The sequence below is a fragment of the Mustelus asterias genome, unplaced genomic scaffold (genome assembly GCF_964213995.1).
Source record: "Mustelus asterias unplaced genomic scaffold, sMusAst1.hap1.1 HAP1_SCAFFOLD_241, whole genome shotgun sequence".
Taxonomy (NCBI): Eukaryota; Metazoa; Chordata; class Chondrichthyes; order Carcharhiniformes; family Triakidae; genus Mustelus; species Mustelus asterias.
The window spans coordinates 474,169-500,217 of NW_027590213.1; the positions used below are offsets into that span (position 1 = coordinate 474,169).

Sequence of the window (26,049 nt, forward strand, 5' to 3'; positions counted from 1 at the left end):
ATCGAGTCTGTTCCACCATTCGATCATGGCTGATAACCTCCTCATCCCCATTTTCCTGCCTTCTCCCCATAACCCTTCAACCCATTACCAATTAAAAATCTGTCCAACTCCTCCTCAAATTTACTCACTGTCCCAGCATCCACCACCCTTTGGGACAGCGAATTCCACAGATTCATAACCCTTTGGGAGAAGCAGTTTCTCCTCAACTCTGTTTTAACTTTGCTGCCCCTTATCCTAAGGCTATGACCTCTCATCCTAGAATGCCCCAGAAGAGGAAGCATCCGTTCCACGTCTGCTTTATCCACACCTTTCATCATCTTGGATCACCACACCTCAGGTGAGGGGCAAGATTGAGGAGACGGCACCTTCATGAATAACCTTGGTTGGCACGAGAATTGAACCTGTGCTGTTGGTGTCGCTGTGCATCACAAACCAGCCACCCGGCCAACTGAGCGAACCGACCCCCTTTATCCAAAGTATATGTGACTCCTTCAAAGAACTCCAATAAATAGGTTGAATATGATTTCCCTTTCTCAAACCGTGCTGACTCTCTCTGGTTGTCTGAATTTTTCTCATTCTCATGATATCTTTAATAAAGCTTTAATATTTTCCCTACATCAGGTTTTATATTAAGTGGTCTTTAGTTTCCTTTTTGCCTCCCTCCTTTTTTTGAATAAAGGAGTTACATTTGCTACTTTGCAATCTACTGGAATCTTCCTCAAATCTCGCGACTTTTAGATAATTAAAATGGTGCTATTTCCTTCCATGTTCAAAATTCTCTGCTGTTCAGGTTACAATACATTGTGCAATTCCATCCAATCCTGATCTGATGTTTTGTGCAAGTTTCCTGACCCCAAATCCTCCCCTTCTAAGACCAATTATATCAACACCTATAACAGAGCTGGAGTCACTTTTCAATTCAGCAGAAACAGACCCAAAGGTACATGATTCAGTCTGAACACGAAAACAGCAAAATCCAATCACAATAGTTACTTGTGAACTCGCTGGTGTCTCAGCAGATTGGATGACTGACTGAATCCCTTTCCACACTTGGAACAAGTGAACGGCTTCTCCCCGGTGTGAATTCGCTGGTGTGTCAGCAAAGTGGATGAGTGAGCAAATCCATTCCCACACTGGGAGCAGGTGAAGGGTCTCTCCCCAGTGTGAGTGCGCTGGTGTACAGTGAGTTGAGATGATTGCTTGAACCCAGTCCCACAGTGAGAGCTGTGGTTTCTCATCAGTGTGAACACGTTGATGGTAATGCAGATTTACAGAATTTTTAAAGCATTTCCCACAGTCTGGACATTTAAAAGGTCTCTCATCAGTGTGAATCCGCTGGTGTGTGAAGAGGGTGGCTGACTGAGCAAATCTCTTCCCACACTGGGAGCAAGTGAATGGCCTCTCCCCAGTGTGAATTCGCTGGTGTAATGCGAGGTTGGAAGACTGAGTGAATCCCTTCCCACACACAGAGCAGGTGAACGGCCTTTCCCCAGTGTGGATTCGCTGATGTTTCAGCAGATGGGATGAGGCACTGATTCCTTTCCCACACTGGGAGCAGTTGAATGGTCTCTCTTCAGTGTGAGTTCTCTGGTGTATATGTAAGCTGTTTGACTGAGTGAATCCCCTCCCACACTGGGAGCAGGTGAATGGTCTCTCCCCACTGTGACTGCGCCAATGAATCTCCAGCTGGGAAGGGTAATCGAATCCCTTCCCACAGTCCCCACATTTCCACAGCTTCTCCCCGTTGCGACTGCAATTATGTTCCGAAAGGCTGGATGATTGGTTGAAGTCTTGTCCACACACAGAACACGTGTACAGTTTCTCTTCACTGTGAACGGTGCTATTTCCTTCCATGTTCAAAACACAATGATATTCAGGTTACAACAAATTGGCTAACTCCATCAGGTTTTGATATAATATTTGGTTTCAGTTTCCCAACTGCAAATCCTCCTCTTCTAAACCCTGTGAAATTGATTTAAAACAGAAAAAAGGAAGTGAGAGAGAACCCACAAAAACACAAAGGCAGTTTGTGAAATTGAGCTGAATGAATCTGGTCATTTGTGGGGCTGGCACTCGGAAAAAGTGATCATGAAAATTGCTGGATTGTCATAAAAACCCAGCGGGTTCACTGATATCCTTCAGGGCAGGAAATCTGCCACCCAGTCTGGACACAAGACTCTGGACACTGAGAGAAGACAGAGAGAAGTCGGAGAGGTCAGGGTGAAGGAGAGGGATTTTGTACATTGACAACTCAATTAGAACTTTGACAGAAAGTTTCCCAAAATCTCAACCTCCACCCACCTAGAAGGACCAGGGTAGCAACTAGATGGGAACACCATCACCTTCAAGTTCCTCTCCAACTCACACACCAACCTGACTTGTCTGACATCCAGTACTAAAAGAACAGAAATTTCTTTCATATAAACACTGGGAAGACTGTACCCATTGTCTTCAGTCCCCACTACAAACTCCACTCCCTCGCCAGCAACTCTCTCCCTCTTCCTGGCAACTGTCTGAGGCTGAAGCAAACTGTTCACAACCATGGTAAAATATTTCACCCCAAGTTGAGCTTCCAGCCACATTGCCACATCATCATCAAGACCGCCTATTTCCACCTCAGTGCCATTGATCAACTCTACTCCAGTCTCAGCTCCTTTGGAACTCTCATCCATTCCATTGTGATGTGAAACACAGGGGAATGGGGATACAGAGAGGGAATGGGACTGACTGAATTGCTCCACAGAGAGTTGGCATGGATCTGAGTTGCCAAATGGATTCCTTCTGTGTTGTAATGTTTCCATCACTGGAAATAGATAATGTTGATACACTGCTATATATTTTAAGACAAGAAATAGGAATTGGAAATAACATAGTATATACCATGGAACGACATTAAACATATCTCTCTCCCATACAAATTTACTGTTCATTAAAATGTTAGCCCTCTCCTGAGAAAACTCCCCCTTGAATTATGAACATTGGGTAAGAGGCCATCCTATTAGCCAGATATATAAACATGTCAAAGTGAGGGAGCTGAAGGATGTCAATGTCTTTGAGAGAGAAAGAAAAAGATACCTGGGCCTAGTCCTGCTCCTAATTCCGATGTTCGTCTGTAACGTTTTCAGAGTGTGCAGCTCCCTGGATTCACTTCCTTTCCCTTCAGTTGCTGCAAGTCCCCAATTTCCCTCAGAATGAGGAAAGAAATGGACAGGGGGAAACATTGATTTCCTCCCAGATGTTGTCCAGAAGCGGGAGTTTCACTCTGAACCTCGTTGGCCAACTTCCGTATTGTGACGTCACAATGGAATCTAGCCTGAAATAGCCAATAGGAATAAGTCTGTACCGATGTGACGTCATGGAGTTCCAGTGCGCAGGCCCGGGCGCGCAGACATGGGAGCCCCTCCCATTGATTCCCCCGCCCCCTGCCATCTCCTCGAGCCAAGGTTTCCCGGCAACCGGCTGGCGGCTCCGGCCAGAGCGAGAAGCCGCTCGGTGATCTCCCCCTCCCCCCTCTCTCTCCGGCTGCTGCTCCAAAAAGAGATCGAGAGCGACCGCTGGCGGCAGCCGCACTGCGCCTGCTCCGGACAGCTCGGCTCAGCAGCGCTCTCTGCGCCTGCTCCGGACAACTCGGCTCAGCAGCGCTCTCTGCGCCTGCGTGCTGGGCTGCCAGCTGAGGGAGTGGGGGAGGGGACTTTGCAAAATCTCTTCCCATCATTTTCTTCCCAGTCCCGCAGTTTGATTTGAAACAGAACAGCTTCTGTTTGTAGCTTCACCACAGACTCAAACTTCACCACAGACTCAAACTTCACCACAGACTCAAACTTCACACACAGACTCAAACTTCACACACAGACTCAAACTTCACCACAGACTCAAACTTCACACACAGACTCCAACTTCACACACAGACTCAAACTTCATCCTCTGGCCAACATCTGTGAGGAAAACTCTTTCTTTCTCCCCCTGGGAATTACAGAGAGTTGTGGGACTCTGGAACTGGAATTAGAGCTAAATATACTGAGGGGGAAATGTTTGTGATTTTGTGGAACCTGTTTTTATTGTCTGAGCTTTTTAAAGTGTAATTTATCTTGTCTATTCAAATACTGTTTCTTAATGCATGATTCAGTGACAATTTTAGATTAATTTTTAAAGTAAAAATGTTTAAAAATGAAACATTGTCTTTCAGTTTATTCCATTGGGATTTGTGGGAATGTGTTTATTATAAGGTGACCATGAGGATCGTAACAACATTGATATGCCTGGTGTTGTTATATGGTGCATATGATGTGGAGATGCCGGTGTTGGACTGGGGTGGGCACAGTAAGAAGTCTCACAACACCTGGTTAAAGTCCAACGGGTTTATTTGGAATCACGAGCTTTCAGAGCGCTGCTCCTTCTCACCTGATGAAGGGGCAGTGCTCTGAAAGCTTGTGATTCCAAATAAACATGTTGGACTTTAACCTCGTGCTGTGAGACTTCTTACTATATGGTGCATAATAAGTATTATTTGTGGATCGGTATTACAGTTGATTTTGTTTAATTCCAGAATAGTATTGTAACTACACTGTATATTTTCCAGTCAAAGAGTCATCAGAGCACAAGATAAATCAATTCAGCAGCTTGAGTCCATGCCAAGTCTCTGTCGGGGAATCCACTCAGTGCCATTTGTCCTCGATATCCCTGTTCCCCAGTACGTTTAATTCCTTCAAGTGCCCGACCAATTTTATTTTGAAATCACTGGTCGTCTCCACTTCCACCACTCTCATCGTCAGTGAGTTCCAGAACATGATTGCTTGCTCCCCAAGTCAAGTTCTTCCACACCCATCTGTATCTCTAATCATGTAATAGAGTGCTGAATATTGCATACATTTTCAGTTCACTAAATATGCAAATTTTTGATATGCTTAGACACAATCCTGTGTGAAGATTTCAGGAATATGTGTCCTGTACATGAAACAGTCGGCACAGATCTGTCGATTAGGATGAATCAGCGCCCTCAGGACAATGCTAGACCTCAAATAGACAAAGGTGAGAATGGAGGGAGAGTGTTTGGGATGGAGATTTACAAATTTTCAAGAATGAGAGGAAAGAATGTTCCACAGGAACTAGAATTGTCTGTTCTGAGTGTTTATCCTGTACTGGCAGCAATGATTTTTGTGAATTTCTTTCACAGGTTATTAGAAGGGGAGAATTTACAGACACAAATCTCAACAAACATGACATTAGGATCTGACAGAGTCACCCAATTATTCAGATCTGATTACCATCGGCATTTGAAACTAGAATGGGAAATGTTTGTCTGTTCCTTCAAACTGTTTAAACATCAGTGTGACTGGAAAATCACTGAGACACATACACTCGAGTGAGAGTATTCCAGTGAACTGACTGTGGAAAGAGCTTTAACCAGTTACACAGCCTGGAAAAGATTGAAGGATTCACAGTGAGGAGAGATCATGTACGTGTTATCTGTGGGGTCAAACCTTCATCTGAACCTGGCGATGTACAAAGACACTCAGACCATGGAAATGTAGGGACTGTGGGAAGGGATTCAATTGTCCCTCGAAGCTGGAAACCCTTCGATGCAGCCACACTGTGGAGACACCGTTCACCTGCTCTGAGTTTGGAAGGGGATTTCGTGATTCATCCACCCTGAGGAATCACCAGCGACTTCACATCAGGGAGAGGCCATTCACCTGCTCTGAGTGTGGGAAGAAATTCAGCGATTCGTCTGCCCTGCTGACACACCAGCGGGTTCACAATGGGGAGAGACCATTCACCTGTTGTGTGTGTGGAAAGGGATTCACTCAGTCATCTACCCTGCAGAACCCACAGCGATTTCACACGGGTGAGGGACTGTCCCCCTGCTCAGAGCATGGGAAGAGATTCACTCACTCATCCCTCCCGCTGACAAACCAACGCATTCACACTGGGCCGAGGCCATTCATCTGCTCCGAGTGTTGGAAGGGATTCACTCAATTATCTAGTCTGCTGAGACACAAAGGATTACACACTGGGGAAAGGCCATTCATCTGATGTGTGTGTGGGAAGTGATTCAGTCAATCATCCAGTCTGCTGGAATACTGAGGCACCTCCCCCAATAAGAAACCTGTTCAATGCTCTGACTGTGGGAGCTGCTTTAAAACCTGAGCCTACCTGAGGGTCGACCAGCGCATTCACACTGAGGAGACCCCGTTCAGGCGCTCTCACTGTGCAAAGAGGGTTAGAACATCATCTGACCTCCTGAAACATCAGGGAATTCACACTGGGGAGAGACCCTGATAATTCCCACTCACTTTCAGCGATTTCTCATAAAACCTACCAGATTGGAAGCTTCTGCCTGAAATTTTATTTTCCCTTAGTTTCCAAACTGAGACCATTCACCTGCTCAGTGTGTGGGAAAGGATTCACTTGTTCACCCAAGCTGCTGAGGCACCATGGCAGTCACACCCATTAGTGATCTTTTGGATGCTCTGACTGTGGCTGTTAATTATACCAATAGAGGTTAAGTTTATTCAGATGGAGGGCACTGATTAGATAGTTATAATGAGCAGGTAAAAAGTGGGACTCACTAATATAACTTGGAGTCAGAGTTCAACCTGTAATGTTTGATTCTGTGAACAAATCTATTCCAAATAAAGATTGACTCCGCCCCAAGGCTGTCAGGATTATAACATGGTAACAGAAAATGCTTGTCTAATGGTGAAGGTTGGAAACTAAAAGAAAGTATATTTCAGACAGAAGCTTCCAATCCCAGCAGCTTTTGTGAGAAATGACTGAAAGGCAGTGGGAATTGTCAGGGTCTGATTACCTGCTGATGCTCTCGGAGTCTGAACCATACAACCAGTGGAAGAATGAAGTGGCGATGTGGACACGGGTTACATCCCGATCAAGGAGGAAACAAGATCTGGCCTTGGCATTGTCACTTCCTAACACAAGGAAAATCAGCAACAAAGCATTTTCTGATCAGCCAAACTGCAAGTTGATACCTGCACTGGCACGGATGATTCATGTAAAGAATTCACTTCAGGTGGTTGGAGGGTAGAATCCCTGTCAATTGGTCTATGGGAGAAATCCCTAATTCCCCTCTGTGCCGGGCGATCGTCCTCCTGCTTTCAAGGGATACAATTAGTTCCATTTTCAGTCATCAATTATCTGATTGTTCCATGAAAAGAATTGCTCGAAGCAACAAATTATTGGAGATACCAGAAGAGGGTTTCTTCATGTGTAACATTTGGACTGAAGAAGAAAAAAACATCTTTTTCTTCGATTTGTTTTGAAACACTGTTTGTGTGAATTTTTGCGATCCCGGTCAGGACTGTTAACGTTTGCAGAGAAATTCGAACACCCAGTGATTAACTGAAAGAATTACATCACAAGATTCCACATTTTTAAACAAAAACAAACTTTACTGAATATTTAAATAAAATTTAAAAAGACAACACTACAAATTGAATACTACACTCAATAAAGATTTATGATATAAACCTAGTTCTATTTTTTTACCTCACCCCAAGAGTTTCTTTATACTTAACAATATCTTGAAGGTTCATTCACTTCTGTTCCTAGGACCATCCCAAAGGTATGTCAAAGCTCTCCACAATTCACTTTAATTCTCCCCAGTACTCCAGATATTCTCCAAGCTCCAAGAGTTTATGGGAGTCCATCCATTATCTTTTCACTAAACAAGCCTCCAATTTTCCTTTAAGCTCTCAAACTGTGGACTCCTCAGTCCAAACATGGGCTTCATTGCATTCTTGCTGAGGGAGTTAAATGTTGGAAACACCCCTGGTTTCTAATGGTCCTCCAGGCTTCTAGTCCCACAGCTGGTTCACAGCTCCTGGTCCCACAACTGGTGGCTTCCAAGCTAACTGCAGACTGTCCGCTGGAACCAGGTCATTGATTGGAAAGGACTCAAAAGGTTACGGGGAAAAGGCAGGAGAATGGGATTGAGATTTATCAGCCATGATCGAATGGCACAGCAGATTTGATGGGCTGAATAGCCTAATTCTGCTCCTATATCTTATGGTCTAATTCTAACCAAGGCTCCACCCTGAATCACATATCCCCATGGTAACAGAGACCAGGTGGAATATCTGACAGATATTTAGCTTCAAAACTAAACCCTTTTTCCCTGAGGTCTGCATGAAGAATTCACCTGACAAAAACAGTACAATAATTGTCAGACCCAATGTCTCCAGCTAAAAGTTCCAGCTGACCTTTTACAGTTCTTACCTCTGGAGTTTTGACTTCTTAAACCAACATGGGCCATGCTTTGTGACTGCGAATTCCCTGAGGGTGTTTTCATCAGATTCTCAATCCAAGTTTTCCATTTTTTAAAAGCAATTCTTGCAACTAATTCTTATTTCTAAAACATAGGAATTATGAAATTAGATTTTTGGAACAAAAACAGGAAAAAATGGAAACGTATCACCTTCATAATATCCCATTTAGAATATTACAATATACAACATGCTGTATATCTTAACAACAGCCATGATCTTATTGAATGGTGGAGCAGGCTCGAAGGGCCAAATGGCCTCCTCCTGTTCCTCAGTCCACTGATTTCCTATGTTGATCTATCTTATAACCTGCAACAGACATAATAATCCCTCCATTGTCCACTTCACATTCACAAGTCCAGCTTGATAACAGCACACTGCTGGGTTCCATGTCCAGGAATTCAGTCCACTGAAGATGGAAATTACTGCTTGCAGTCTTTTCTGAAAGTTTTCTTTTTACAATAATTATAGTCCAAAGTTCCTCCTGCAAAAAGAGAGTCTTCATTGCTGTTCATTTGTGAATTTTCAAGTTCTATTTTGAAAACAGTCTGTACAGAGTTCACATTTTGAAATTTATTTTCTTCCATGTTTGTAGTTCCTCCATTGTTTAAATCCAGAGAGCATATTCCACTCAATTCCACATTGAAACCGACTTCTTCTTGCTCAGTTATAGCTGATTCCTTTATTGTCCAGGACAATATATTCACAATATCTTTAAAACAGAAATTAAACATTCCCATTTGATTTCAGACAGTAACATATTCTGTTAGTTTGTTCTTTATTGTCAATGTCAGGCTGGGGTTTTTCTCCTTGGAGCAAAGGAGATTGAGGGGAGATTTGATAGAGGTGGACAAGATTCTGACAGGTTTAGATAAGGTGGACAAAGAAAAGCTGTTCCCATTAGCTGAAGGGACAAGGACGAGGGGGGACACAGATTACTTGTTTTGGGTCAGAGATGCAAGGGGGGGAGGGGAGAGTGGGGGGGAGATGTAAGGAAGAATATTCTGATGCAGCAAATGGTAATGACCTGGAACTCGCTGCCTACGAGGGTGGAGGAAGTGGAGACAATAAACAATTACAAAGGAAATTGGATGGGCATTTGGGATGTTCCAGACAGAACGAAGAACAAAGAAAATTTTGTTTTCTTTAAACAAAAAAAACAAAACAAAACAAAAAAAAACAAAGAAAATCCATCAAGACATCATTTGATTGAGTGTGGCAGAAAGGGACCGACACAGGGTTGGAATCAGTGAGAGTTGGGGGGGGGGGGAACTCTCCGCCGGTTGGGGATATACCAGGTACAGACGAGGATGGCTGTGGTTGTTCGAGGTCAGTCATCACTACATGGCTCACTGCAGGGTTCATCTAAAACTCTGCTGGCCATGTTTAAACTCACATTAAGTGTTATTCCACTATCACCCTTGTGCAGGATGATCCACCCAGTAAAGCAACAACTTAATATTAAAATTCTCATCCTTGGTTTCAAATCACTCCATGACCTTGCCTGTCCCAATATCTATAATCTCCTATCAGCCCCACAACCCTCAATATATTACACTGCTCTAATTCTGGTCTTTAGTTTGTCCCTGACCTTGCTTCACCATTGCAAGCTCTACCTTCAGTTGCTTAGGCTCCAACCTCTGGAATACCATCCCTACACTCTCCAACTCTCCACCTCGCTTTACTCCTTTCACACACCCCTTAAAATCTACCACTTTGACCCAACGTTTGGTCATCTAACCTAATATCTTCTTTGTGGCTCAATGTCATACTTTATTTTACAATGCTCCCTGGATGTTTTATTACTTTAAGGCGCTATATAAATATATTTTGTTGTTCCTCATGTCTCCTGGGCCTAATCATTTTCAGCTGCTTCATTAATTACCGTCTCCCCACCGTAGGGTCAGAAACGGGGATGTTCACTGATGATTGCAGTGTATATGACCATTCACAACTCTGAATACTGAAGCTGCCCGCATGCAGCGCAGGACCAGGACAACATTGTCAATTCATACTGATACCACATAATATACCACAGTAGTGTGGCGACCAGAATTGAACACTAGATTCCAAGTGCGGTCTAACAAAGGTTCAATAAAGCTGCAACATGACGTGCCAATTTTTAAACTCAATGCCCCGGCCGATGAAGGCAAGCATGCCGTATGCCTTCTTGATTATCTTCTCCATCTCATTGCCACTTTCAATGACCTGTGTACCTGTACACCCAGATCCCTCTGCCTATCAATACTCTGAAGGGTTCTGCAATTTACTGTATATTTCCCATCTGTATTAGACCTTCCAAAATGCATTACCTCACATTTGTCCGGATTAAACTTCATCTGCCATCTCTCCGCCCAAGTCTCCAACTGATCTATATCCTGCTGTATCCTCTGCCGGTTCCCATCGCTATCCGCAAATCCACCAACCTTTGTGTCGTCCACAAACTTACCAATCAAACCAGTTACATTTTCCTCCAAATCATTTATATATATTACAAACAGCAAAAGTCCCAGCACTGATCCCTGAGGAATGTCACTTGTCACAGCCCTCCATTCAGAAATGTACCTTTGCACTGCCAACCTCTGTTTTCTTCTGACTAAATATCTCTAAACTTCCTAACACCCTGTCACTCTGTGATCCTTGTGACATTTGAAACCAGGTATTCACAAAAAGACTCAAAGAGCATCAGCCCACTGGAGGCTGAGACCGGCCAGTCCAGCACAAAGAAACCCTCTGACCCTCCCCATTGACCAACTGTGAGAATGAACAAAATGCAGTCCTGGATGTAATTGAGAGCAGAAACAATAACAGCAGATTCCAACTCCTGGAATCATTCGTGAACTTGCTGGTGTCTCAGCAGGTGGGATGAAACTCTGAAACCCTTCCCACACTGAGGGCAGGTGAATGGCCTCTCCCCTGTGTGAACTCGCTGGTGTGCCCACAGGTTAGATAACCGAGTGAATCCCTTCCCACACTGAGAGCAGGTGAATGGCCTCTCCCCAGTGTGAACTCGCTGGTGTGTCCGCAGGGTGGATAACCGAGTGAATCCCTTCCCACATTGAGAGCAGGTGAATAGTTTCTCCCCAGTGTGAACTCGCTGGTGTGCCCGCAGGTTGGATGACTGAGTGAATCCCTTCCCACACTGAGAGCAGGTGAACGGCCTCTCCCTAGTGTGAACTCGCTGGTGTGTCAGCAGGCTGGATGACCGCGTGAATCCCTCTCCACACTGAGAGCAGATGAATGGCTTCTCCCCAGTGTGAAATCGCTGGTGAGCCCGCAGCTCGGATGACCGAGTGAATCCCTTCCCACACTGAGAGCAGGTGAACGGTCTCTCCCCAGTGTGAACTCGCTGGTGTATCCGCAGATCAGATGACCGAGTGAATCTCTTCCCACACTGAGAGCAGGTGAATGGTTTCTCCCCGGTGTGAACTCGCTGGTGTTTCTGCAGGCTGGATAACTGAGTGAATCCCTCCCCACACTGTGAGCAGGTGAACGGCCTCTCCCCAGTGTGAACTCGCTCGTGTGTCAGCAGACTGGATGACCGAGTGAATCCCTTCCCACACTGAGAGCAGGTGAATAGCCTCTCCCCAGTGTGAACTCGCTGGTGTGTCCGCAGCTCAGATAACTGAATGAATCCCTTCCCACACTGAGGGCAGGTGAATGGCCTCTCCCCAGTATGAACTCGCTGGTGTCTCTGCAGGTTGGATAACTGAGTGAATCCCTTCCCACACTGAGAGCAGGTGAACGGCCTCTCTCCAGTGTGAATTCGCTGGTGTCTCTGCAGGTGGGATGACTGAGTGAATCCCTTCCCACACTGAGAGCAGGTGAATGGCCTCTCCCCAGTGTGAACTTGCTGGTGTATCCGTAAGCTGGATAACTGATTAAATCCCTTCTCACACTGAGAGCAGATGAACAGCCTCTCCCCAGTGTGGCTGCGCCGATGAGCTTCCAGCAGGGATGGGTATCTGTATCTCTTCCCACAGTCCACACATTTCCATGGTTTCTCCATGGTGCAGGTGTCCTTACCTCTCTCTTGGGTGGACAATTAGTTGAAACTTCGTCTACACACAGAACAAGATTACAGTCTCTACCCGCTGTGAATGGTGTGATATTTATTCAGACTGTGTAACTGGTTAAAGCTCTTTAGTCAGTGCATTGGGACACTCTCACTCAAGTGTGGCAGTGTGTCGATGCTTTTTCACTCACACTGACATTTCAAATCTTTTCAAATCGACAGACTGGACAATCATTTCTCCTTCTGGATTCAAAGTCCAATGATATTGAGGTCCCAAGGAATATGACTCTGTCAGATCTAGACGTGATGTTTGAGATGTCGGCCTGTGATTCCTCTTTCAATATCCTGTAAAATGAGTTTCCAAAAGTCATCAGTGTCAGTACAGGATAGAAATTCAGAACAGACAATTTCTATGGAACATTCTTTCCTCTCTCATTCAGAGGGTGGGTTCTCCCCCGCACATGCACAGCTTCCCCTCTCCCTCGCACATTTTGCAGTCCCGGGCTGGGGGAGGGGGAGATCACCAAGCGGCTTCTCGCTCTGGCCGGAGCCGTCAGCCGGTTGCCTGGAAACCTTGGCTCGATGTGGTGCAGGGGGAGGGGAACAATGGGTGGGGGCGGGGCTCCCGGGTCCGCGCGCCCGGGCCTGCTCACTGGAACCCGGAGACGTCACCGCGGAGCAGAGTGATTCCTATTGACTGATTCAGGCAGGGCTCTATCGTGGCATCACAATGCGGAAGTTGTCCAATGAGCTTCAGAGTGAAACTTTGCTCTCCGATCACATTCCATTGTGATGTCACACCCTCACCCAGTCCATTGTGATGTCACACTCTCACCCATTCCATTGTGACGTCACACTCTCACCCATTCCATTGTGACGTCACACCCTCACCCAGTCCATTGTGACGTCACACTCTCACCCATTCCATTGTGACGTCACACCCTCACCCATTCCATTGTGACGTCACACCCTCACCCATTCCATTGTGACGTCACGCTCTCACCCATTCCATTGTGACCTCACACCCTCACCCATTCCATTGTGACGTCACACTCTCACCCATTCCATTGTGACGTCAGGGCTTCCCTCTCCGATCACAATCCCTGCCGGCCTCCCACATGCAGCCTCAATGGCGGCAGTCAGCCCGGGTCTAACACTACAAGCTGCCGCTCCATTTGGTACAAAGGGGGGGACCGGGAAGTTCATTTCCGGGGTTTGGGTTTGAACAACATGTTTACAAAGCCTCTCCACCCACCCGCCACATTTATCATTCCCCGCGCGCCGCCCTCTACCTCGTATTGATCTCGCTTCCGAGTTAAAACCATCCGTCTGTCCGTCGCCATTATCCGCACTGCGCATGCTTTAGGTCCCGCCCCTCATTCACTCCGATTGGCTGGAGGACCAGCCGCTCCTGCTCAATACTCCAGCCCCGCCCCCTCTTCCTATTGGTCCGCAGCTGCCGTCAATCAGCCCCCGGGCATTGTGATGTGGAGCATGCGCAGTGTCATTGCTGTCCTTGGCGCTTGTTTGTCCCGGAGAAGCGGAGTCAGCGTTAGGCGGTGGCTGGGAGGATTTGGAAACACTTTGTGGATCCGCAAACCCTTCAGAATCATTGTCAGCTCCCTGGTTTGCAGCTGCGGGGCTTCTCCCTCCCGGGAACAGGCCCAGGTTAACGGCCCCATCCTGGCTCAGCCACTGGAGGATGGTTCACATCAGAGGATGGGGGAGGGGGACAATAAATAAGAGGTTACACTTTGGCCACAAATCAATGAGAACTCTGATCTCTGGGAAGGAAGGAAACCCTGGGAGGTGGGCGGGGAGGATTCACAAACACCCGCTGGAGGCCCCAACACCCCCAGTAAAAAGCTGCAGCTCCCGGGTTTGCAGCTTTTTCTCGGGAGGGAGTTGGGGACGTTTTGTGGAGACCATTCCCGGCTGGTTCAGTTAGTGGTTCCTGGAGCTCAGAAACCCCGAGTTAGAATCCTGAACCCCACACTGGGTGGTTGTTTTATTAAATACTTTTTATTTATTAATGATCTGTTGAAGAAAATATTAATTTGTTTTGAAAAATCATTTCATAGCATTTGTGAAAATACCCATTAAAATAGCAATTCTCCCAATGTATTTCATAGGATCCCTACAGTGCTGAAGGAGGTTATTCGCTCATCGAGTCTGCACCAACAACAATCCCACCTCGGCCCTATTCCCATAACCCCACATATGTAACCTGCTAATCCCTCTAACCTACTCATCCCAGTTTAGAAATGTCTTGTTTCAGGGTTTGTGACAGAGACATGTCCTGAGTAGAGAGAACAGACCTATCCTGTGTTTGTTGCCCAGCGAGCTGCTGTGGAAACTCTCTTCATAAGAGAGCAAGCTGTTTCTAATAATATTCAATACATTTCTTGACATTTTATGAAGATCTGATGGTGATTGCTTTCAAAACATGCCGTCAAATCAGAGATTGGTGTAAAACTGTTCCTGACTGTAAGTGACACTTCCAGTCTGAACATGTCTTTGGTCTGAAGTTTCCAAGTGTTTATGTGACATTCCTGAGTTTTCTGATGCAACAACAACTGGTATTTACCTGTTAACAGATTAAAGTAAGTAAAATATACCGATACCCTTCACAGAGACTCAGAAAGGTAGGGACAGGGATGATGGAGAAATTGTAATTCACTAAAGGTGTACACATGCGGTTTGTCAAAATTTCCTTTTTAACTAACGACAAATCCAATGTACTGTTTGGAAGCACATCCAGGGTTAGGACTAGGGTGAGGTATTAGTTAGGGTGAGGTGTTAGTTAGGGTGAGGTGTAAGCTTGGGTTCGGATTCAGGGTGGAGGTTGGGATCTTGGTTTTGTTGCTGAGAATGCACAGAGAAATTGGGATCTTGCTGTGTTTATGTGTGGAGTTCCGGGGGTGGTGGAACCAGGATGAAGAATTGGAAAAAGATGCCAGTACGGCCATGGTGGCACAGTGGTGAGCACTGCTGCCTCTCAGCGCCAGGGACCCGGGTTCGATTCCGACCTCGGGTAACTGTCTGTGTGGAGTTTGCACATTCTCTCCTGTCTGTGTGGGTTTCCTCCGGGTGCTCCAGTTTCCTCCCACAGTCCAAGGATGTGCGGGATGGTTTGATTAGCCATGATGAATTTCCCTTTAATGTCGGGGGAATTAGGAGGGTAAATATGTGGGGTTACAGGAATCGGGCCTGGGTGGAATTGTGGTCGGTGCAGGCTCGATGGGCCGAATGGCCTCCTTCTGCACTGTAGATTCTATGATACAGTTTATATTGTCTGTTTCAGAGCCAGATTCATGTTTCATGTGTTTACATGTCATACAATTTCCTTGAATTCAATGTTGTTTTTCCTCAGTCCCAGATGTGGCAATCAAATTATGGATTCAACTATAAGTAAATGGGTGCATTGTGTGTGTGTGTGTGTCTTTGTATTTGTCAGTTTATGTGTCGGTGTGTGTGTGTTGGTATGTTGGTGTGTGTTAGTGTGGGGTGTCTGTCTCTCTCTGTTTTGGTTTGAAGAACCCTTTGCTAACTGCTGCCTGTTGTTTCCTTGTGTTAGTTTAATCACGCAGTGTCTGACAAATCGGCTTCATCTTCATCTGATGTGGCTTTAAGTTTAACAGAGGGAGCAAGGCTTTTATAAATTCTTCCATTTCTACCTTGGTGTGGGTCGAAACTCCCTACAAACAAACATGGGAACAGAAGACGGCCATTCAGCCCTCGAGCTCATTCCGCCATTCAATGAGATCGTGGCTGTTCAGTGGCCTAACTCCGTATACTTGCCTTTCACCCATATCCCTGAATACCTTTGCTTAACAAACAATGTATCTATCTCAAGATTTAAAGATAGCAACTGACCGAGCATCAACGGCCTTTTATGGAAGAGAGTTCCAAACCTCTACCACCCTTTCTGTGTGGAAGTGCTTCCTAACATCCCTCCTGAACAGTATGGCCCTAATTTTTAGACTGCCTCCTGGCTCGAGAATCTCCAACCAGTGGAAATAATCTATCTTCATCTACCCTGTCTTTTCGTGTTTATACCTTGAAGACTTTGATCAGATCACCCCTTAACCTTCTAAATTCTCGAGAAAACAGGTCCAATTTGTATAATCTCTCCTCATAATTAAACCCCTGAAGCCCAGGTATCATTCCTGCAAACCTGCGCTGCACTCCCTCCAAGACCAAAATATCCTCCCTGAGGTGTGGCGCACAGATCTGCTCACGTGCTCCAAATAGGGTCCAACCAGTGTTTTGTATAGCTGCAGAATAACTTCTGTCCTCCAGTTCTCTCAATATAAAGACCAGCTTTCCATTAGCCTTCTTGATTATTTTCTCAACCTGTTTGTGGCATTTTAAAGATGGGTGACCTGAACCCCCCAAGTCTCTTTGGATATCCACTGTATTGAACTTCATACCATCTGGAAAGTATTCTGATCTATCCACTACCAGGCTCCCACAGTCTAAGTGGATGGGTCTGTCTGGGGGTGTTTCTCCTGGTTCTGTCCATGTTGTTTGGGTGTTTGTGTATTTTTGAGAGCAGCTGGAATTCCCTGGTTTTGGCTGTTATCCTCCCAGATGTTCCATCTGTTTTTGGTTAATGTGACTGAGTTCTTCCAGCCTGTCTCCAATTCTCCTTCCTGTCTCTGGTATATGGGTCAAGGGGGCTTGGTGTAGTGATCCACGTTAATTGTCTGTCTGCTTCCAACAAGTATTGTTGTCTGTCCAGAATGACGGTGTTGCTATCCTTGTCTCCTGGTTTTATGATCGTATCCGTACTGGACCTCAGCTCTCTGATTGTCTGTCTTTCTCTCCAGGTAGGATTCTGTTTGTCTCTCGTGTTTTAGTGTTGTGGAGGGATTCAAACAAGGCATTCTGGGAAGGGTGGACAGGGATTTTGGAGGTGACAGCACGTTCAGGGAATTTGGAGGGGAAAGGGAGGCTGGAGATGGGGGAATAGATTGTAAGGATGGTGGGGTCAAGAGTTTGTTTTCTGAGAAGCAGAAGGACAGAGAATCAGTACCTGAAGAGTGAAAACTTAATATAGTCAATGACCAAAGGGAAGTTGGAGATCAGTAGTTTAGTGGATGATTTAGTGCGAATAAGGTCGATGGAGCAAGAGGTGAGTCTCATGGATGAGATGAACCCTGAGAGGACATGAGGGGAAATGACAGAGAAACTAGAGAAAGGGATGGGTTCAGGGCTCGGGAAAGGATGAAATTTACAGACAGTTTGGCCGGTGAGCTAGTGGAAGGGAGGGAAGCAGCAGAGGCAGCTGATCAGATTGTCTCCATCTTAGTGACAGAGAAGCTCCATGAGCTCCTCACACTTGTTGTTGGAGGTGAGGATGGAGGAGACAGGGGGGAGGGAGAGCAATTCAATAAGAACTGAATTATGTTCAGAGAAATTAAAAAGATTCAACACAGTCTGTGTTTGTAACACAAAGCTGATTTAATTGACTTTTTAACCGGAATATTAGCCTCGACAAGTGGCTGGCGTTTATTAACAGCATAAACAGAACATTATGAAGATGGTTCAGTCCTGAATGTGAGTAACAGCAAAATTTAATCACTGTAGTTACTTGTGAACTCTCTGGTGTCTGAGCAGGTGGGATGTAGTCGTACATCCCTTCCCACACTCAGAGCAGGTGAATGGTCTCTCCCCAGTGTGAATTCGCTGGTGTACAGAGAGTTGAGATGATCGCACAAACCCAGTCCCACAGTGAGAGCACCTGAACGGTCTCTCCTCAGTGTGAACACGTTGATGTCGTGTCAGTTCCCCAGATCTTTTAAAGCACTTCCCACAATCTGAGCATTTAAAAGGTCTCTCGTCAGTGTGAACTCGCTGGTGTGCAGTTAGTTGAATTGATCGTCTGAACCCAGCCTCACAGTGAGAGCATCTGAAAGGTCTCTCATCAGTGTGAAAAAGCTGATGGGAAGTCAGTTTCTCAGAGGTTTTGTAGCATTTCTCACAGTTTGGACATTTAAAAGGTTTCTTGTCTGTGTGAACTCGCTGGTGTGTCAGCAGGATCGATGAGGTAGTGAATCCCTTCCCACACTCAGAGCAGATAAATGGCCTCTCCCCAGTGTGAACTCGCTGGTGTTTCAGCAGGTCAGATGACTGAATGAATCCCTTCCCACACTCGGAGCAGGTGAATGGCCTCTCCCCAGAGTGAACTCGCTGGTGAACAGTGAGGTCAGACGATCGTCTGAACCCAGTCCCACAGTGAGAGCACCGGAATGGCCTCTCCTCAGTGTGAACACGTTGATGGCGCATCAGTTCCCCAGAACTTTTATAGCACTTTCCACAGTCTGGACATTTGAAAGGTCTCTCCTCAGTGTGAACTCGCTGGTGACTCAGCAGGTGGGCTGAAATAGTAAATCCCTTCCCACACTCGGAGCAGGTGAATGGCCTCTCGCTGGAGTGAACTCGCTGGTGTGTGAACAGAGAGGATGACTGAGTGAATCCCTTCCCACATGTGGGGCAGGTGAATGGCCTCTCCCCAGTGTGACTGCGCCAATGCATTTCCAGCTTGGATGGGGAAATGAATCCCTTCCCACAGTCCCCACATTTCCACAGTTTCTCCTCAGTGTGACTGCAATTGTGTCTCCACAGGTCAGATGATTGTCTGAAGCCGTGTCCACACACACAACACGTGTACGGATTCTCCCCACTGTGAAATGGGCTTTTTCCTTCCATGTTCCAAATCTGATGATATCAAAGTTACGATAAATTGAGCCACTCCGTCAGCTTCCCAACGGCAAACTCTCCACTTCTAACACCCTGTAAAATATCTACAATGTGGTTGACTCTTAAAATGTCCTCTGAAACTCAGTTCAAGGGCTAATAGGAATGGGTGATGAATGCTGGCCCAGCCAGGGACACCAACAGTGTGAATGAATTAGGAAAAATATCTGCCATCCTTACCCAGTCTGGTCTAACTATATATCAAGAGCAATGTGGTTGACTCTTAAAATGTCCTGAGATGGCCAAGCAAACCACTCAGTTCAAGCACAATTAGGGATGGACAATAAATGCTGGCCTAGTCAGCAATTCCCATGGACAAATAAAAAATTCCCGGAGACTCCAGTCCAATCCGGGAGAGTTGGTAACTGGTCCAGGCTCACAGCGCATGCGCCCTGCTGCACATTGTTCCTGTAAAGATGGCGGCCGCTAACCCGGGCCTGGAGCCGCTCAGATCCGACTCTATTCGGTGCTGATTGAAACGGTACCGGGAACATGTTATCTGGATTGAGGCGTCCACAGGTATTTATGAAGCCTCCCAGCCCACTCCGCTGCTTCTATCCCTCCCCGGTCACCCAGCGGCTCCATTACTGAACCTCACTCCATTGTTTCTTTCCGACTCCTCGCAGCTCCAGTCACAGCCCGGCCTGTGCATGCTCCGGTCAGAGTCAGACACTGCGCACGCTCCAGTCACAGCCAGGTACTGCGCTTGCGCAATAATTGCAGTAATGTGGATAGGACACAGTCTCACCCGCAGAGAATGTTGGGTAATCACCTCACCATTCAAACCCATATTGTTCAATAGAAAATACGATTTGCGATCTGATTATGATTGGTACCATTGCGCCAAGGTTCAAATGTGTTACTTCAATTCATTTGGCAACTAAGCAGCATAGGCCTTCCAGCACATTTCTGTCCTGGGTGTGATTGACAACATAACAATCACCTGCATTTAGATGTGAACTCGCTGGGGTGAACAAGTGATTTGTGCCTTCATAGACAGAACAGTTAAACTACCCCTCACCACTAAGAGGGGTAGTTAAAATGCTTTGAGCTTTTAAAGTTATAGAGTGTTAACCACTGAGGAAATCCCTTTGCGAACGTTAAGTGTTTGAGTGGTCTTCCTCTGGTGTAATTGTGCTGTTCTATCGGTAAATGGGATGACTGAGTGAATCAAGTTTCACATTCAGCTGGGAAATAATTTGTTGACGGTGGGATTTAATCCAAAGGTTTACAGCTCAGACGGGAATCTCAAAAATTGGGCAAAAAATGCTGGCCTTGCCAGTAATGCCCACACCCCACAAATTATTATTATTTTTAAATAGTTCCTTTTGAAGGGCTCTCCATCTCCCTGTCTCCTTCTTCCTCAAAGCATCAAACTTAAGGGAAAAGCATATAGCTACACAGAGGTGAGTGGCAGGTCAGATGATTGGCTGGAATATAAAGAACAGTAGAGAATGACTAAAAGGTTAATTGGAAGAAAAACATTAGAATATGAGAGGAAGTTAGCTGTTCATGTAAAAATGAAGAGCAAGAGTTTCTAGAGGTATTCAAAAAGGAAAAGAGGAATAAGGTGAGTGTTGGCTCTCAAGAAAATGAGAATGGGGAGTAATAGTAGATAATAAATGGCCAATGAAATAAACAAATCTTTGCTTCTGTCTTCACTATAGAAAATACAAAACCAGCCAGTCCTAGCTGTAAATCAGGAGGTGGAAGGGAGAGAGGAACTAGGAGAAATTACAAATGACGTGGGAAGCTGTACTGAGCAAACTGATGGAGCTGCGGCTGACAAGTCTCTGGGTCACGATGGAATTCATCCTAGCATCTTCAGAAGGTGGTTAATGAGATAGTGACAGTAGATTTGTTGGTGTTAATTTTCCAAAGTTCCCGAGATTCTGGAGAGGTTCCATCAGACTGGAGAGGTAGCAAATATAAGCCCTCTAATTCAAGAACGGATGGTGGCATAAGACAGGAAATTTAGGCCAGTTCGATAGACATCTGTTGTGGGGAAGATGTTAGAATCAATCATTAAAGAGGTTATAGCTGGCCACTTTGGAAAAACTCAAGGTAATCAGGAAGAGTTAGCATGGTTTAATGAAAGGGAAATTGTGTTTAACCAATTGGAGTTCTTTGAAGAAGTAACGTGTGGATAGAAGGGAACCTGTGGATCTGCTGAATTGAATTCCAGAAAACATGTGATAAGGTGCCACATCAAAGGTTATCATGGAAAACAAAAGCTAGTAGTGCAGGGGGTAACATATTACCCCCTGCACTACTTCCAATAGAAGATTGGCTGTCAGAAAGTAGAGAGAATGCATATTTATTGTTTAACATGGGAATGGAGGTGAATGTAATGCTGAGACCGGTAGCAATCTGTGTGGTTGTTCTTGATGCTGTCAGAGTGAGTTCACCCTCACAGACAGGAAGACTGTTCACGGTGATAACATCAAACTGACGCCGGCTGTTTCATTCTCAGGTATCACAACTTCCTGTTTCTCTGCTGCCGGTTCCAAACCTCACATCTCACTTCTGAGCAGAAAATAAATCCAGGGACCACAATCTCGTGAGAACATCTGTCAATGTGGCCTATATCTGTCCACAGAGTCGGGGCAGAGTCACACAGATCACATTGCGGTGACATTTACAAATGAGCCTATTATTTCTGTTCAGAGTTTCCATTCCCAGATATAACCGGCTGTGTTTGTGGATCAGTCAGAGTTCGCTCTGATCCCCATAGCCGGGAACTGATAGCCTGCTCCTTTATATTTTATATCATTCTGTGTTGCTTGTTTCCTCTGTTTCTCAGCTTTTATCTTTGACAACCTCATCTTTCTGGTTTTAAAATCTCTCTCAATTTTTCTCTCAGTCTTTCCGTCTCTCTCTTCCTCTGTATCTTTCGCAGGCTCTGTGTGTTCCTATTTAATCGAGATGTTCAAAATCATGAAGGGTTTCTGATTGATTATAGAAGGAAAATCAGGGAGAAAAGCAGAAAACCTCGGCAGGTCCGGCGGCATCTGTTCAGAGAGAAACAGTTAACATTTTGAGCCCATATGATTCTTCAGTTCAGGAAAAACGTGGGTTTTTAGATCAGGGAATATGATGGGGAGATTTAATAGAGATGTTTAAAATGACAAATGATTTATGATAGTGTCAATGGAGGGGAACGGTTTCCCAGGAGCAGGAGGATCTGTCAATGGAGAGAATCTATTTCCCAGGAGCAGGAGGGTCTGTAAGCAGAGGACAAAGAGATTTAACATAATTGACAGCCTAACTTTAGGGCATGATAAGGAGATTGTTTTACACAATGATTTGATGTGATCTGGAATGCACAAACTGACAGGTGCTAGAAGCAGGTTTAATAGTAACTTTCAAAGGGAATGGGATAAATACTTGCAGAAGGTAAATTGGCAGAGTTATGATGAATGGGATTAATTGGACAGTTCACTCGTCTTTGTGACATTCTGAATATTTCTATTTGACTTTATGTGGAATTTGCACATTCTCTCCATGTCCACATGGAGAAGCAACGGGTTTTTATGACAATCCAGCAGCTTCATGGTGACTATTTCCTCCTGCTGGCCCCAGAAATTACCAGATTCATTCAGCTCAATTTGACAACCTGCCTTTGTGTTGTTGTGGGTTCTCTCTCACTCCCTTTTTTCTGTTTTAAATCAATTTCACAGGGTTTTAGAAGGGGAGGATTTGCGGTCTGGTCTCAAACAAAACATCACATCAGGATCTGACGGAGTCACCCTTAATATCATAGCCTGAATATCACTGGACTTTGAACATGGAAGGAGAAAGCATTCGTCACAGTGGGGAGAAACCATACACGTGTTCTGTGTGTGGACGAGGCTTCAACCAATCATCTGATCTGTCAAAGCACGAATGCAGTCACAGCGGGGGGATGACTTGGAAATGTGAGGAATGTGCAGCAGTATTCAGCTCCTCAGCTGAGCTGGAAACTCACCAGTGTGCTCACACTGGGGAAAGACCAATCAGCTGCTCTGAGTGTGGGAAAGGATTCAGTCACTTATCCCAGCTAATGATACACCAGCGAGTTCACACTGGGGAGAGACCATTCACCTGTTGAGTGTGGGAAGAAATTCACTCAGTCATCCAACTTACGGACACACCAGCGAGTTCACTCAGGGGAGAAACCATTTACCTGCTCCAGATGTGGAAAGAAATTCCCTCATTTGTCTCATCTGCTGGCTCACCAGCAAGTTCACACTGACCAGAAACCTTTTAAATGTTCAGACTGCGGGAAATGTTTTAAAAGTTCCAGGGAACTGTTGTCCCATCAATGTGTTCACACTGATGAGAAACATTCAAGTGCTCTCACTGTGGGACTGGGTTCAGACATTCATCTCATCTCACTGTACACCAGCGGGTTCACACTGGGGAGAGGCCGTTCACCTGCTCTGACTGTGGGAAGGGATTCACTCAGTTATCCAACCTGCTGACACACCAGCGAGGCCACACTGAAGAGAAACCGTTTACCTGTTCCCAATGTGGGAAGGGATTCACTCGATCATCTGACCTCCTGACACATCAGCTTGTTCACACTGGGGAGAGACCGTTCACATGCTCCAAGTGTGGAAAGGGATTCACTACCTCATCGCACTTGCTGAGACACCAGCGAATTCACTCTGGCGAGAGGTGGTTCATCTGCTCCGAGTGTGGGAAGGGATTCACTCAGTCATCTGTCCTGCTGACCCACCAGCGAATTCATGAGTAACTACAATGATTAGATTTTGTGGTTAATCAAGTCAGGAATGAACATTGCTGATCAGGGTCTATTTCTGCTGATGTTAATAAACTCCAGCCTACTTATAGATGTTAATATTCTAGATAAAAGTCAAATAAATCAGCTTTGTGTAAAATACCAATGTCTGAATCGTTTAACATCACAAACACAAGTTAGTTCCTTTTCAAAGGCTCCCTCAAGCTCGCTGCCCTCTCCAACACTCTCTCCTGGTTAAGGGTGATTGTTAAAATCTGCCTCTCCAATCAAGGTTTTGTCCATTTATCCGAATATTGTCCCATGTGACTCCGTGTCAGTTCTTTCTTTCTCAAACTCCTCTGAAGCATAGTGGAATGTTTTGTTACATTAAACATGTTCTATAAAGACATAAGAACTAGGAGCAGGTGTAGGCCATCTGGCCCCTCGAGCCTGCTCCGCCATTCAATAAGATCATTGATCTTTTTGTGGACTCCGCTCCACTTACCCGCCCACTGACCATAACCCTTAATTCATTTACTGTTCAAACTTATCTATCTGGCCTTAAAATCATTCAATGAGGTAGCCTCAACTGCTTCAGTTATTTTGAGGCCATGACCCCTAGTTCTAGTTTCACCTGCCAATGGAAACAACCTCCTTATTTCTATCTTATCCATTCCATTCATAATCTTATATGTTTCTATAAGATCTCCCCTCATTCTTCTGAATTCCAATGAGTATAGTCCTAGTCTACTTAGTCTTTCCCCATAAGCCAACCCTCTCAATTCCAGAATCAACCTCATGAATTTCCTCTGCACCCCCTCCAGTGTCAGGATATCCTTTCTCAAATAAGGAGACCAAAACTGTACATAGTACTCCAGGTGTGGCCTCACCAACACCTTATACACGTTGTTACTGTTTCTCAAGTCAGTTTGTACACAGTAAGATTCCACGAACAGCAGTCAGACCGATTAACCCATGGTGGTGTTATTTAAGACAGGAATGTTGATCCCGCTGCAGCAGGAGAACTCCCCTGTGGACAGTATGTGGAGTTGTTGAGCTCTCCTGAGCTGAGAGCTGATCGAGCTGTCAGGCCTGCAGTGGACCTTGAAGAACCGCTGTCTGGGATCTTTCCTCTCAATTCACTGATTCAAATGTTTTTGGCCAACCAAATAAACTAACTTAAATTTCAATTCACTCACTCCCAGCTTAAGTTGTTCCTGATCAGTCACGTAATTAACTTTGAACATCAATCCCTATTTAACCTTTGGAGCAAAATCTACAAAATCAAAATCAGCTGTAAAAGAGAAAGAAAGTTCTTGTGTTCATTCAGAAACATTCACCCCCTCAGAGCATCCCAGAGTGATTCACAGTGAATGATAGATTTTGGAAGGAAGGATGAGGAGAGGCAGAATAACCTAAATGGGACAATTTTAAACAGAGTGCAGGAATGCAGTGACTTGGGAATGGATGTACACAAATGCTTTACTGTGACAGGACAAGTTGATCAAGCTGTTTAACTATAAAACTAATAGGTCCTCCGTTTATTAATGGAGACATGGAGCACAAAAGCAAGACAATTATAGTAAATCTTTATAAATCACTGATTAATCCCCAGCTGAAATATTGTGTTCAATGCTGAGCACCGCACTTTGGGAAAGATGTCAAGGTCTTGGAGAGGGGGCAGGGAAAATTTCCCAGAATAGTATCAGGGATGAGAGGTTTTAGTTCTGTGGAGAGACTGCAGCAGCTGGGATTGTTCTTATTCAAGCTGAGAAGGTTAAGGAATGATTTAATAGAGGTGTGGATTTAAAAAAAACATTTTCCATCTCCATCGGGAGAAATTGTTTCCATTGTGGGGATGGTTGGTAACCACAGAACCCGGATTTAAAATAATTAGCAAAATATCCAGGATGGAGATGAGAGATTATTTTACTCAGTGAATTATGACGATCTGGAACACATTGTCTGAATGACTGGTGGAGATCCAACAGTAACTTTCAGAAGTGATTTAGACTGATCGCTCTGCTTGTGAGTCTTTGGCACATTCACAAACCTACTCAGTAGCCATGGCAACAGACACTCGATTTCAGCAACTTGTGTGGAATTTCCATTTTAAAGTGTCATCATTCATTGTACATTAGGCCACATCTATAAACCTGTTTCTCACACCTCCAATGAAGAGGGACAAATGTGGATGGATGGATCACTTTGAGAAGTTCTTTGCTGTCTGATGTGATTTACCCTCTCAAAGGCCCATTTATAAACCTTAT

The 26,049-nt window shown here is 45.2% G+C and overlaps 2 protein-coding genes across 2 annotated transcripts in view; one reads left to right on the forward strand and one right to left on the reverse strand.

Annotated features, from left to right (window-relative positions):
- The window catches only part of LOC144485857 (uncharacterized), a 34,358-nt gene extending 15,321 nt beyond the window's left edge, over positions 1 to 19,037 (reverse strand). Inside the window, exons 1-8 of the mRNA XM_078203932.1 lie at positions 18,739 to 19,037; positions 18,403 to 18,657; positions 18,243 to 18,321; positions 17,899 to 18,158; positions 14,146 to 14,160; positions 11,160 to 12,198; positions 1,249 to 1,538; positions 1,034 to 1,181 (exon numbers count right to left, since the gene is read on the reverse strand). Of these exons, the coding sequence (XP_078060058.1) occupies positions 1,034 to 1,181; positions 1,249 to 1,538; positions 11,160 to 12,198; positions 14,146 to 14,160; positions 17,899 to 18,158; positions 18,243 to 18,321; positions 18,403 to 18,657; positions 18,739 to 19,008 (2,356 nt within the window). The 5' untranslated portion in view covers positions 19,009 to 19,037. The remainder of the gene's footprint in view (positions 1 to 1,033; positions 1,182 to 1,248; positions 1,539 to 11,159; positions 12,199 to 14,145; positions 14,161 to 17,898; positions 18,159 to 18,242; positions 18,322 to 18,402; positions 18,658 to 18,738) is intronic.
- Positions 19,038 to 19,464: 427 nt separating this feature from the next.
- On the forward strand, positions 19,465 to 23,935 carry LOC144485874 (uncharacterized). The gene is made up of 2 exons (XM_078203951.1): positions 19,465 to 19,575; positions 22,737 to 23,935. The coding sequence occupies exon 2, from the start codon at positions 22,844 to 22,846 to the stop codon at positions 23,144 to 23,146; it is 303 nt and encodes a 100-aa protein (XP_078060077.1). The 5' UTR covers positions 19,465 to 19,575; positions 22,737 to 22,843; the 3' UTR covers positions 23,147 to 23,935.
- The last annotated feature ends 2,114 nt before the right edge of the window (positions 23,936 to 26,049 follow it).

Coding starts and splice junctions, on each gene's coding strand:
- LOC144485874 (XM_078203951.1), top strand. CDS start 22,844: ATGGAAGGAGAAAGCATTCGTCACAGTGGGGAGAAACCATACACGTGT.